Here is a 12100-nt window from a genome sequence, read left to right as displayed (position 1 = left end):
AAACTGCACAGCGGCAATCTTTACTGGCCAATTCTTTAAGACCCCGAATGGTCTTACCTTCATTCCATTTGCTAACGTGACGTTAAACCTGGCAGTCTCTACATGAGGGTTTCCCCATGCCTCTAAGACTGCATGGCTTAGTACACTAACACCTGCGCCTGTATCTACAATTCCTTTTCGCGTCATATCTCCTAAGGCTAGGACGGGTAAAACTGCATGCATTTTAGTGCCTTCCCAAAAAGCATTGATGTGCAAAGACTTAGGAGTTGAGTATAGAGTTAGACTTGGGATCTGTGTAACTGCATCATGATCTTGCGGATCAGCACCCGCAAGTCGTGTGTGTCCCTCCATCAAGTCTTTTAACTCCTGCCATAAGGAATGATTCTGCCTAAGCAGGTCTTCTAAGCTTAGAGTTACTGGAGTAGACAACAAGGTTGTGAGGAGGCTACTGGGCTCTTGTCCTCCCCTGAGGCTAGCATTTTTAGGCCATGCGTTCTGTCTGCCCTGGCAAGTTTCCCCTTGGCCTTGCTGCTGAGTTGCCCCCAGTGGTACAGGTATGCTCGCAGCTTGTGGTTTTGAAGGTGAGACTGGTGTGCTCACGCTGGAGAAATTGTCAATAGGATCTTCTAATATGGGTTCAGCATCCTTAAGGTGCTTTTGGGTGTCCTTGACCCACTCCTTGACCTTAGCTATAGCCTCGAGCTGCCTTTTGGAATGGGGATATTCCCCTACCTTGGCACTCCCTAGCTCGGCTGTCTTAGGAGCTGAGGTCTCCACCTCTGCATCTGTGACCCTCTTTCCCGTTACTAACGTAGTCGCTTTCTCGGTTTTAAGAGTTATCTTTGCATCGGTTCTCTTTTTCCGTCTCCTCCGGCTTTTCTTTCCTATTGAGGTTACGTCAAGGTTACTTGGCCCTGGCAAAGAGATACCTGCCTGTTTTGTTTGAGCTCGCGTCATAACATGTAGTGGAATGGGTGTATCCTCACTGTCAAAGGTTTCCACTCCAAAAAGCCCCAAAGGCACCGATGGGATGTTGGCAGAGCTGATTGATGGCTTCCGCCTAGGACAGTCAGGAAACAGATGTGTGATTCCACACTCTGTGCATCGGAGATCTGCTTTGTCCTTGTTAGCTTGTTCTCGTTCTGGGCAGCGTGATGAAATGTGGCTTGGGTGGCCGCAAGTCCAGCATGTGACTGGATCTTGGCTTGGCCCTCCAAAGCCTCTGCCTCTTCCTCTTCCTAAAGCCATCACCAGCACTGGCCGATAGTCCATCAGGACTAGGTTGCCCTCCTTGTCATAGGATATGTACGGGTTGACATATGTTTCTTTCTCATTAGGCTTCTCCACAAAGTGAACAGGAGCATCGCTAGATGGGTGGGTTACAAAAGGCCCTGGTGGTCTAGGTATACCAGTTGGGTTCATCTCCAGCCTAGGTACGGCAGGTCTTGAGTCAGTCGGTGCTGGGAGAGCTAACTGGGCTCCCCTCCCAAAGAAATTGGGTGGCCTATTACCTAAGTATGGAGGGTTGTACTGCAGCGCGTATGGGAATCTCCTCGGCATTCTGCAATGCACTGCATCATGCCCGAATCTACCGCAATTTGAGCACAGCCGAGATCTAGGATCTTGGCACTCAACTAGGAGGTGATTGCCGCCGCAGTATATACATAGTACATGCGATCTCACAGGCTTCCTTACCAGCTCTTGCAACCGTGCAATCTCCATTCTCATTTCTGTCATCCCCTAGTCGTGGTCTACACTCTTTCCCTTATCCTGCACACTAGCAGTTGCTTTTTCCCCCGAAGTAGTTGATCTCTCAGGGTCCCTCTGGCTTGCACTGTCTCGGTTGGTAGTCCTCATGCTGCGTTCCCTGAGTTGATCATCTACGCATATTGCCTCCTCGAAAACTCTAGCTAGCACATCTTGTTGCAAGGTGGAGTTACTGGCCAAAGCCTTGTAGAGCTCCTCACTCCGAATCCCGTTCATGAACACTGTAGACATTGCCCTCTCGGTAGGTCGCTCATTGGCAGGGATTCTCTTGTAGAGGCTACGCACCTGAGTGACGTAATCCCTAACGTCTTCCTTCTCCCTTTGACTGATATTCATCAACCTAACGATGAAGTTATCCGAATACCCTGTCTCCGAAAACCTCTTGATGAAGAGACCCTTAAGGCGAACAAAGTTCGTACGTTCTACGTCACCTAGACTAGAATAACAGGTCCTCCCCTTATCGCCTAAGCACAGGCTGAAATCTTGAGCTCGCTGCGCAGGGTCAGTAAGACCGTTTGCCTCACATACTTGCTCGAACTGCTCCATGAAGCTGTACGGGTCACTGCTAGATTCGTATCTAGCTAGTTGTTTTGCTACGATGGGGATTCTAGCCTGCCCTTTAGCCCCTTGCGTGACTCCCAATCCCGATAGTAGCGCGGTGGCTAGGGCAGTAGCGCTCTGTTCAATGGGCGTATTGTCCAAGAGTCGCTTTGCTACCAGTTCGCTCAATGTCATATCAGCCTCTGTTGCCCGTTCCCTCTCTACATTCGGTCCAGATTTGGCCGCTCCAGCTAGGTCTAGCACTCGTCTAGCCTCGTATATATCTACGTCTTGCTATAGCCTTCTAGCCCTTTGCTCATGGTTGTAGGCAATTATGCCTTCTAGCGCTCTCTTGATTGCTCTTCTCTCTTCTTCCAGGTTTGCTACCACTTCCTCTACAAGTCTGCCCTGGATCACGGTCCTAGTGAGTAGATCGTAGTTGTGGACCAGTTCCTGGATTGAGGTTGGAAATTCTCCTAAGTCTAATTGGTCCTCTCCTCGTTGGCCTCTTGATTCCTACATTGTTTCTGCTTCCAGCTCCACGAGGTTGTCAATAAATCCAAGCAGCTCCGGTAGCGTCCAATCCTCTATATTGTTGCTTTCCGTGTCTTCGTGTCTTCTCCAGGTCCTACTAGTAGGGCACTCAGACACCTGTCTAAGTCTTGGGGTCTTCTCCTACTAGTGGGTTCCTTAATGTTATTAGATATCCTGATGTGTTCCTTGTTATTTGAAAGCTGCTGCAATCCTTATTCACACGTTATGCTTAGTGCTTTCGTAGTGCTTGGTGCGAAAACAGGCTTTTCTCTTTTCTTGCAGTGCAAACTTAGTGGAACACAAGAGTGAAGTGCTGATGTAGAAAGCGTTTAATGCGAACTCCACTCTGTTTCTCTCCACATTCTTAGCCTGATTTGAGTTCTAAGCTCGGTTCTCGGCTATTCTATGGTCTTTCTGAAGGTCTGTGCTGCGTTTTCTATTCTGCTCTAAGTTCGATTGGTCTCTGAGGTTCTAATGGTCAAACTGGGTCTTGGGGGTGTTCAGGGTTGTGTCCTAGGGGTCAGGTCTGTGGCAAGGTCAACTAAAGATCCTTATTTTTCCTTCTGGCAGGATGGTCCGATTCCCAGAATCGGACAGGGCTGGTCCGACTCTAGTAGTCGGACGGCTCGATTCTTGCAATTGGACAGGGCTAATCCGACTCTAGCAATCGGACGGTCCAATTCTTGCAGTCGGACAGAGTGGTCCGACTCCCTCAGTCGGACGGTCCGATTCTTACAATCGAAAAGCGTGGTCCGACTCCCTCAGTCGGACGGTCCGATTCTTGCAGTTGAACAGAGTGGTCCGAGTCCAGCAGTAGGACAGGGCTAGTCCGACTCCCTTAGTCGGACGGTCCGACTATGATGGGCGGTCCGAGTGCCACGTGGCACGTCCGATCGGACTGTCCGATTCTGGGAATCGGACAGGGCTAGTCCGACTCTAGTAGTCAGACGGTCCGATTCTTGGAATCGGACGGTCCGACTCCAGGACTCGGATGGTCCGATTCTGGGAATCGGACCACTGAGACTTGGTCCGACTGCGTCTGGTGGCAGGCGCGATTTCGACGCGTTTCGATTCCACTTGACGCCTGCTACACACAATCACGAGACTTTCCAGATCTGATTAGGGCACTACTAAGAAGCACCAGACTCACCTGGAGCAGCACAAATCGATGGCACCCAAAATCGTGATAGCGCTCCCTCTTCCTGGTAACCAGAAGCTCTCTCTCTCTCTCTCTCACAAAGCTAACCAGTGAAATGAGGTTTGTCCTGGCCTCCCAAGCCTCTTAAGGTCCTTTCCTAGCACTGCAAAACCTTAAAGCCAGTTCTCTTTTCCCTGTTTTACCCAGAAATTTGAATCTGGTCCCCTGTTTCCAGCAGCAACAAAAACCTCTGTTTTCTCTTTTCTTAACCTAATCTAACCTTAATCTAGTGTAGCCAAAATGGAAAACAGAGATGCAGAATGGTAGTCCTACACTAATGCTTCCAACAAACCAAAATACTTGTTTCACGGATTAAAACCTCCTAAATCTCCTAGCTATCTCGAGGACCGGTTCGGGCTGCAAACCCTACTTTATGCTCGATTTGATGCGCGCGGTGCTCAAGGCTCGATTCTGTCGGTCCCGGCAATGGAACCAAATGAAGGGGAGCTACAAGCTCTACCCTGAGACCTACGGACCACTTATTGCTCAAGTGTTTCAAACCGAACGGCCATGGCTACCTCTCACATAGCCGACGCGCAATGCCTACCTTACGGGTGTAGTGAGCTTACCTTGATGCTCGATCGGATACCCTCCTCTTTCTTCCACACCGGTAGCTCCACGATCCTTGAGGCAAGCTCAAGCAACCTCAATCCCTCTCCCATGAGCTTCGTCCTCCATAGCCACGCACGAGACAAGAGAAGAGAAGAGAGAAGAGGAAGATGAAGAGAGAAGATGGAGAGCTTCTTCTCCAAAATCCCTCACTCTCACACAATCACTCCCTCACTCCCTCACACTCTCTCAATCCCTCTCTTAAGCACAAGCAAGAAGGCAAGAAACAAGAGAAGAAGAAGAAGAAGCTTTGGCCACACACAAGAATGATCTTCTCATTTACTTTTTGAACTTTATATACATGCCCTACTTTTCATGGGCGGTCATCCCCTTTTTTACATGGCCGGCCATTAGCCTAGGTCCATTTCTCATTTCCCACCGTTCTAATCTATCCTATTCCCAACTAATGCATACAATTTGCACAGGAGTGAGCCTGGCGCTCTTTTACAAGGATTCGGGAGCACTTTCACACTTAATGGTGCGCTTTTTACTCTTTTACTTTCCTTGGGCGACTCTAAGACTTCCTAAGGGTCGTGCTCATGCTTTTAATTTTTTCAGGGTCTGGTTACCGGTTAAGGCACCTTTTTCTTCCTTTTGTCTTGCGCCTTTTGCTATTTCCTTTTTTCCATTTTCCGCTCCTCTGTGCTGCGATAAACATTTGCTCAACTACTATTTGATGTCCCGTGCTATGTAGGATAGAGAGTCTACATCAGTGAAGGAGGCTTTACATTCTGCTCATTGGCGGAAAGCGATGGAAGTCGAGTTGGAGGCTATTGAGCAGAATGGCACTTGGTTCCTTGTACCTTGTCTCTCTCATAAGAAGGTGATTGGTGTCAAATGGGTGTTCAAGACCAAGTATCATAGTGATGGCTCTTTGGACAAGCACAAGGCTCGCCTTGTTGCTAAAGGTTTTGCACAACACCCAGGTATTGATTTCCATGATACTTTTGCCCCTACCGCTTGCATGGCGACTATTCATGTTGGTCTTGCCTTGGTTGGTCATAGGAGATGGCCTGTCTTTCAGTTGGATGTGAAGTCGGCCTTCTTGAATGGTGATTTGAAGGAGGAGATCTATGTAGAGCAGCCTCTTGGCTTTGGTTCCTCGGATGGAAAGGTTTACAAGTTAAAGAAGGCCTTGTATGGCCTAAAGTAGGCTCCGCATACTTGGAACGAGAAGATTGATTCATTTCTTCAGGCCAAGTTGGGATATTGGCGCTCTAGGACCAATCCGCAACTTTATGTGCACACTTCCAAGGGTGGTTGTGTGTTGTTTGTTTTGTATGTTGATGACTTAATTGTCACAGGTGATCATGCGCAAAAGGTCAAAGAGATGAAGGCAGTCCTACATCAGAAGTTCGAGATGACGGATTTAGGACTTCTCCGTTTCTTTTTGGGCCACGAGATTTATCAGTCTCAGAGGGGGATTTTCATCTCTCGGTAGATATATGTACAAGAGCTCTTGGTGACTTTTGAGATGGAGGATTGTCAATCCATTTCTACTCCTATGGATCCGAACTGGAAGGCCACTTCACATGCAGATTCTCCTTTGGTAGATGCTACCCACTACCGTCAATTGATTGGATCATTGATTTGGCTTCTCAAAACACAGGTTGATCTATGTTTTGCTATAGATCTTTTGGTTGGGTTCATGAGTGCACCTCAGCAGGTGCATTGGCAGGCTGCTCGGAGGATACTTCGGTTTCTGAGGGGGACCTCCAACCTTGGGATTTCCTATCCAGCAGGTACAGGTGCCTCTAATCTTGTTCTTGTAGGTTGGAGTGATTCAGATTGGGCTAGCGATGTGGATTAAAGGCAGTCTACTATGGGGTATTGTTTTGCCTTGGGTGTTGGTGCTATCTCTTGGAGTAGCAAGAAGCAACCCACGGTAACCCTATCTTCAATTGAGGCAGAGTATCAAGCCGCATCTTCTACCACATGTGAGATGTGTGGCTTAGGTAGTTGTCGGAGGAGCTTGGCCGCCCCTAGACTCGTCCTACTATCTTGCAATGCAACAATGAGAGTTGTATTGCCTTGGCACGGAATCTTGTATTCCATGCCCAAACAAAGCACATAGAGATCCAGTATCACTTCATTAGGGAGAAGCTCCTGGATGAAACCATCGATGTGAAAAAGACTAAAGACAATCTTGCATATTTGTTTACGAAGGCACTTCCGCAGGCTTTACTTCACTGACATTCCAGATCCCTCCATCTATTGCCTTGTCCAGGATGTGAGAGGGGGTGTTGAGAGTCATTTCCTGTGGCCACGTCAACAGTGCCACTTGGCAGAAGTCGGACAATCTGCCGATTGCAGTCGGCTGCATTTAATTCAGTTGACCTAATTATTTCAGGGTATTATTTTCAACCTTTAAAAGGCCGAGTTTCCAGCAGTCTTGACACATTGCCTCTGACAGATTTCAGCCTGCTGACTGCAGAGATTGCTCTCGGGGCTGACGGAGATCAAGATCCTCGAGGTGGAGACATACGCAAATATTTTCTCTGCACCTATATATAATTCTGCATCCTTATACAACATTCTTCACTTCAGATTTTTTGCCTCTCTCTCTCTCTCTCTCTCTCTCTCTCTCTCTCTCTCTCTCTCAGTCATTCACTTCTGCATTGCTTCACTCTGACAAGATGATGATCACTTGCCGAAGTGCCTTAGTACAAAGATGACGATAATCATGCAACGCAAAGGGAAATTTACAAGGAAGGGATGCTGATGTCAAGGACAAATATCGAAAACTATAGATATTACTTTACTTTGGAAGCAAGTGCTCCTCTTGGAGTAGTAAGAAACAACCCACAGTTGTCCTATCATCTACGGAGGTGGAGTATAGAGCGGCATCTTTTACCACATGTGAGACCATGTGGCTTCAAAGGTTGTTTGGAGACCTTAGTTGTCCACAAATAGGTCCTACCACCCTTTATGGTGATAATGAGAGTTGCATTGCTTTGGCATGGAATCTTGTATTTCATGCTAGGTCGAAGCACATTGAGATCCAATACTATTTCATTCAGGAGAAGATCTTAGATGAGACTATCAATGTGGTGTATTGCAAGATGATGAACAACTTGCCAAATTTGTTTACAAAGGCTCTTCCTCAAGCCATTCTTCAACAGTACTCCAAATCCCTAAGCCTTATGCCCGTAGAGGATCTAAGATGGGGTGTTAGAGATTTAGTCATCTCCTGGACAGGGATAGGCAATATGTTGTTGTATAGGTAGTACTCTCAGGCATATTTATGCATTTCCCAAATCAGATCAAATGGTTCCATGCAATTGTCGGTTGGTTTTCAACATTTCTGGGCAGTTGGGTAGGCCAGACAGGCTGCTGGGATGCGGTGTGGAAAGAATACTATTTGCACAGCAATTATTATGATTATTTTATTACTGCGACTGATTTATGCAGCAGTCGGCCACTTTTAACTGGATGACTTGGTCATTTTTTGTTGCCTGTTTATAGGCTGGCCAGCCCAATCATTCTCACTTGTTTTTTAGGTGGAGAGAGAGATTATCTAGCAAAGAGACACTTGACAGCCCGTTATACACATCTACTTCCTTCATTTCAATGTTCATTCATTGCAGATTTCTGCATTCTACAATCTTTTTCTCTCTCCCTCTTCTCCCCATGTTCTTTTTTTTTAAATAAAGTCTGGTCATACTCTTCCACATTCGCTGCACTCTAGCACATGCATCATATGTCAGAAAGTAAAGTGTGATAGGCAAAATATGCCGGGTTTGTTGCAACCCTTGCCTATTCCTGATAGGCCTTGTCAAAGCATTGCTATGGACTTTATCTTTGAGCTTTCTAAGACACCTGTAGGGAATGATAGGATATGGACTATTATTTGTTCATTTAGTAAGCAAGCCCATTTTATGGAAGTAACCATAGCATTTGCTTGCAAGCTTAATTCATTCCAACTTGCCAATGTCTTTCAATAAATTCTTTGAGCAATGTACTATGCAATAAGACATTGTAATGTGTGGATATGCATGCTGAACACTATCACCTATAGCCGTATTCGTTGGCTCTCCATCCACAACAAGTTCAATGACCAAATCAAGGCCAACCATCTGAATGCTATAGATCCATTCAATTGCAACTACATGGGCTGACTTACTAGTTTCAATGGCATCAGGAGAGTTAAAGAAAATATATCTCACCATGTGGATATGCAACCACACCATAGATGCATTGCCTTTGAGTGTCCGACCACCCATTTGGAATCAAGATTACCCCATTTGTTTTCCGTAAACTCTTGATGTTTTCAGCTACAATTTCCGCTGCATGTCTCATCTCTAAAAGAGTGGTACACAAAGACTAGAGGACAATGGAACATATAATGGTCCTCCCTAATGCGATTTTTTTACAGATATTCCTAAAGTACTCAGACTGGCTGCATTTAAAGCAATATGATCATGATTTTAAAAATTCTTGCAAATGCGATGTTTACATCCTCCTCTTTCTTGGCATCCACGTGCGCGTCAAGAGTCTTCTACCTAATCGGTCACCGACGAGGTGTCATTGTCAGTGCTGTAGAGCCAAGAATCTCAAAAGAACCACCACCTATGTTGCTAACAGTGGGAGCTGCAGTGGATGATGGCCCAGCTCTCTCAAAAACCGGTGGATGATGGCCTAGCTCTCTCAAAAAGCAATGAGAGGATCAAACCACCTATGTCATTTCCTCTATGCGGAAATGACACAGGTACTAAGAAATTGCTCCTTCTCTTCGCTGAGATTGTCAAAAAAGAGCATCTTATGGCCTAGCCCTCTCAAAAAGCGGGCTCTTGCTTTGTGTACCCCCTTGTTATTTCATAGCCACAACAGGGGCATTTCCAATTATGTGATCCCCCTCCTGATATTGGCCTTTTGGCCTCAACCTCGCACTACCATGACCAGTTACCCTTGCCACCGGTACGAGGGGTAGGAGCCCAAGAAGATGTTGCCAAGGGGACTTGGGAAGATGATCCCATGGCAACCTCGAGAGTTGGATTGTCACAGACAGAGAGAGAGAGAGAGAGAGAGAGAGAGAGAGAGCAGGGCTGGCAGCCTGCTCGTATTCTGGGACAGTCTACACAGTTGCCTCAGAGCCGGGCAAAGAGACTGGGCATTGGTAGATGGTGAGAGAACTGAGTAGAGAGTCGAGACTGCACTCTGCACAGGTCAGAACTGGGCAAGCTGGTTCAGTTGGCAGTGCTGGCATAGTTGCCCCAGGCGGCAGGGACGGGCAGGTGGTGCAGGGTTCATGGCAGTCAAGTTGCAGTGGCAGCTCTGCAGTCACTATCGAAACATGTGCACCAGGGTACAGGGCTCAATAGAGATAAATACATCTCATTGTTAACATGTCCTGCCATGTGGCTCCCAGTTGGCCTGTCCCACGATTTGCTTATGTATCACCCCGTCCCATGATGCATCCTGCTGTGATAGTTGTGTGTGGATCAGGTCCCGCGATTCAGGATGGTGTCCTGGGGCCTGCATCGCCTGTGACTATAAACTATAGGCGACATTGCAACTCTAGCCTAGAGATGGTACACCCCATGCCTAGCACTGAAATGGGAGACCTTGGCACTATGACTTGTAGCCACATCACCATGGCCAAGTGTAGTGAGCACGGGTGACAAATGCATCAACCTTGTAGCTCTCTGAGGCTTGCAGAGAGTTCCATTCAACATCCAGTCTGTAAAGACCTCATAGCTCTCTGAAGCTTGAGCATGGTATTAGTAGGTTTTGCTGTAGCTCCACAAGCCCAACACAATGTCCCCTTGGATTCTCTCTGTGATGAATTTTATGTAGTGGTGTTTGCAAGAGACAATATCATCACCTCCTGATATCTGGACTTCTTATGGTATATTTTGAAGTTTCCAATATAGATATATGTCTATACTCTCAAACTTTTCCATTTGTGCAGGATAAGGTTTCTCTTCTTTCGTGTCATTTTGGAACGAAACATCCTGACTTTTGTTGAAGTATGACAAATTTTACTCCTTGATTACAGGTTATGTCAAGGGTCAATAAAGAGAGGCTTGGTCAGTTTCTTAGTGAGATTAAAAGCAAGGAGAAGACTGATGACAGATACACTGCTGCACTGCGTGGAGAAACACTAACTGGGACTCCAGGATCTCGAGTTCGAGGTGGAGGAGGAACATCGTGGAGACCATTGCCTCAAAATGAAGCAGAAAGTAAAACAAAGGAACCCGCATCGGCATGACAAACATGATATATTTTTAGTGGGGGGCCATTAAAAGGGGGTTATACTTGATATCAGGCTTGGTCATTTACTGAAATCACATCCTTGATATCAGGCATGGACGAGAGGTGGGTGTCATTTGGGTTGGGTCAGCCAAGGACTTGTGGAAGTCGAGCCTGAATTCAGTCTGGATAATATCAAAAAGGTACAGGGATGATTGCGAGCACATTCTATGGCCTTATATTTGTAATTGATAATATGCAAATGGAAACTTGACATGGTAAAATTGAGTTTTGACACTCATGATATTTGGGTCTGGTATTTATTGCCTTGATACATTCAGAGTCAAATACATGATAATACGCATTTGAAGTGGGGTAATGAGAAATTAATACTATGCGGTTGCTTTGAAGCAAAGATAAAATTGATAAAAGTTTGACCTTGCAAGGCAAAACCGTGGCGATTTTGGTCTGGATGGCTGGGAACCCTTTTTACAACAAAATTAATGTCTTGTAATTATATAACCATTGTAACAGGCCTTAGATTTATAACAATAATTAGCCTACACTAGTATACATCTTTTATCTCTATTATATGTGTGGTTGTCATGCAGATTTGTATTGTTGTTATCCATTGTTGCATTGTACCATGCATGCACACACGTATATGGTTTTTATCAAACTTGCTGAAAGGTTGGTTGGTGAAGGACAATTTGATGGTTCTGTTTCAACAACTTAGGATGTTGAATCCTAACTGGACATTTTCCAAGGTGTTCTTGCCTAGTTAAAAAGTGCTCATCTTGCTATATAAAATCCCTCCTAGTACTACTTTTGGCACATTCTTGGTTTCCAATGAGGTTGGAAGTTACTTGAAAGTGTCTTTGCCTAGTCAATATCAGCCTGCCTGCTCCTCCAAAGATCTAATATAAGTTCGTTTTGTTGTCCTTGATATAGACAAGTGTTCAAAACTTCCATTACATATTGACCATCACCTACTCTTGGGTGGTGATGATGTAAGGATGGACTAAAAGTAGTTGGTTGATATTTTGCAGGGTAAAGTGATGGTTCTAACTCAGTGTGTGTTGTGATAATGCTAATTAACATCCTCTTTATTGTATCTTTTTCTGTTTACTCTATTCATTATGCTCTAATTGTTTACCAAGCTTAATAGTTCTAGATTGTTATTATTTGTTATTTGGCTTTACTATACACATGCACGTGTTCGAGAACCAAGGAAGCAAGTTTTCAACCATCTTGTAAGCA

The 12100-nt window shown here is 45.8% G+C and overlaps 1 protein-coding gene across 1 annotated transcript in view; it reads left to right on the top strand.

Annotated features, from left to right (window-relative positions):
* LOC148018040 (centrosomal protein) overlaps positions 1 to 11418 on the top strand; it is a 127973-nt gene extending 116555 nt beyond the window's left edge. Inside the window, exon 2 of the mRNA XM_087661740.1 lies at positions 10647 to 11418. Within this exon, the coding sequence (XP_087517866.1) occupies positions 10647 to 10859 (213 nt within the window). The 3' untranslated portion in view covers positions 10860 to 11418. The remainder of the gene's footprint in view (positions 1 to 10646) is intronic.
* Positions 11419 to 12100: the final 682 nt, after the last annotated feature.

The sequence above is a fragment of the Lygodium microphyllum genome, chromosome 21 (assembly GCF_053477565.2).
Source record: "Lygodium microphyllum isolate KBCC chromosome 21, Lygodium_microphyllum_v1.1.10, whole genome shotgun sequence".
Classification (NCBI taxonomy): Eukaryota; Viridiplantae; Streptophyta; class Polypodiopsida; order Schizaeales; family Lygodiaceae; genus Lygodium; species Lygodium microphyllum.
The sequence above is the reverse complement of the archived record's forward strand: the minus strand, read 5'-3'. Positions and strand labels throughout refer to the sequence as shown.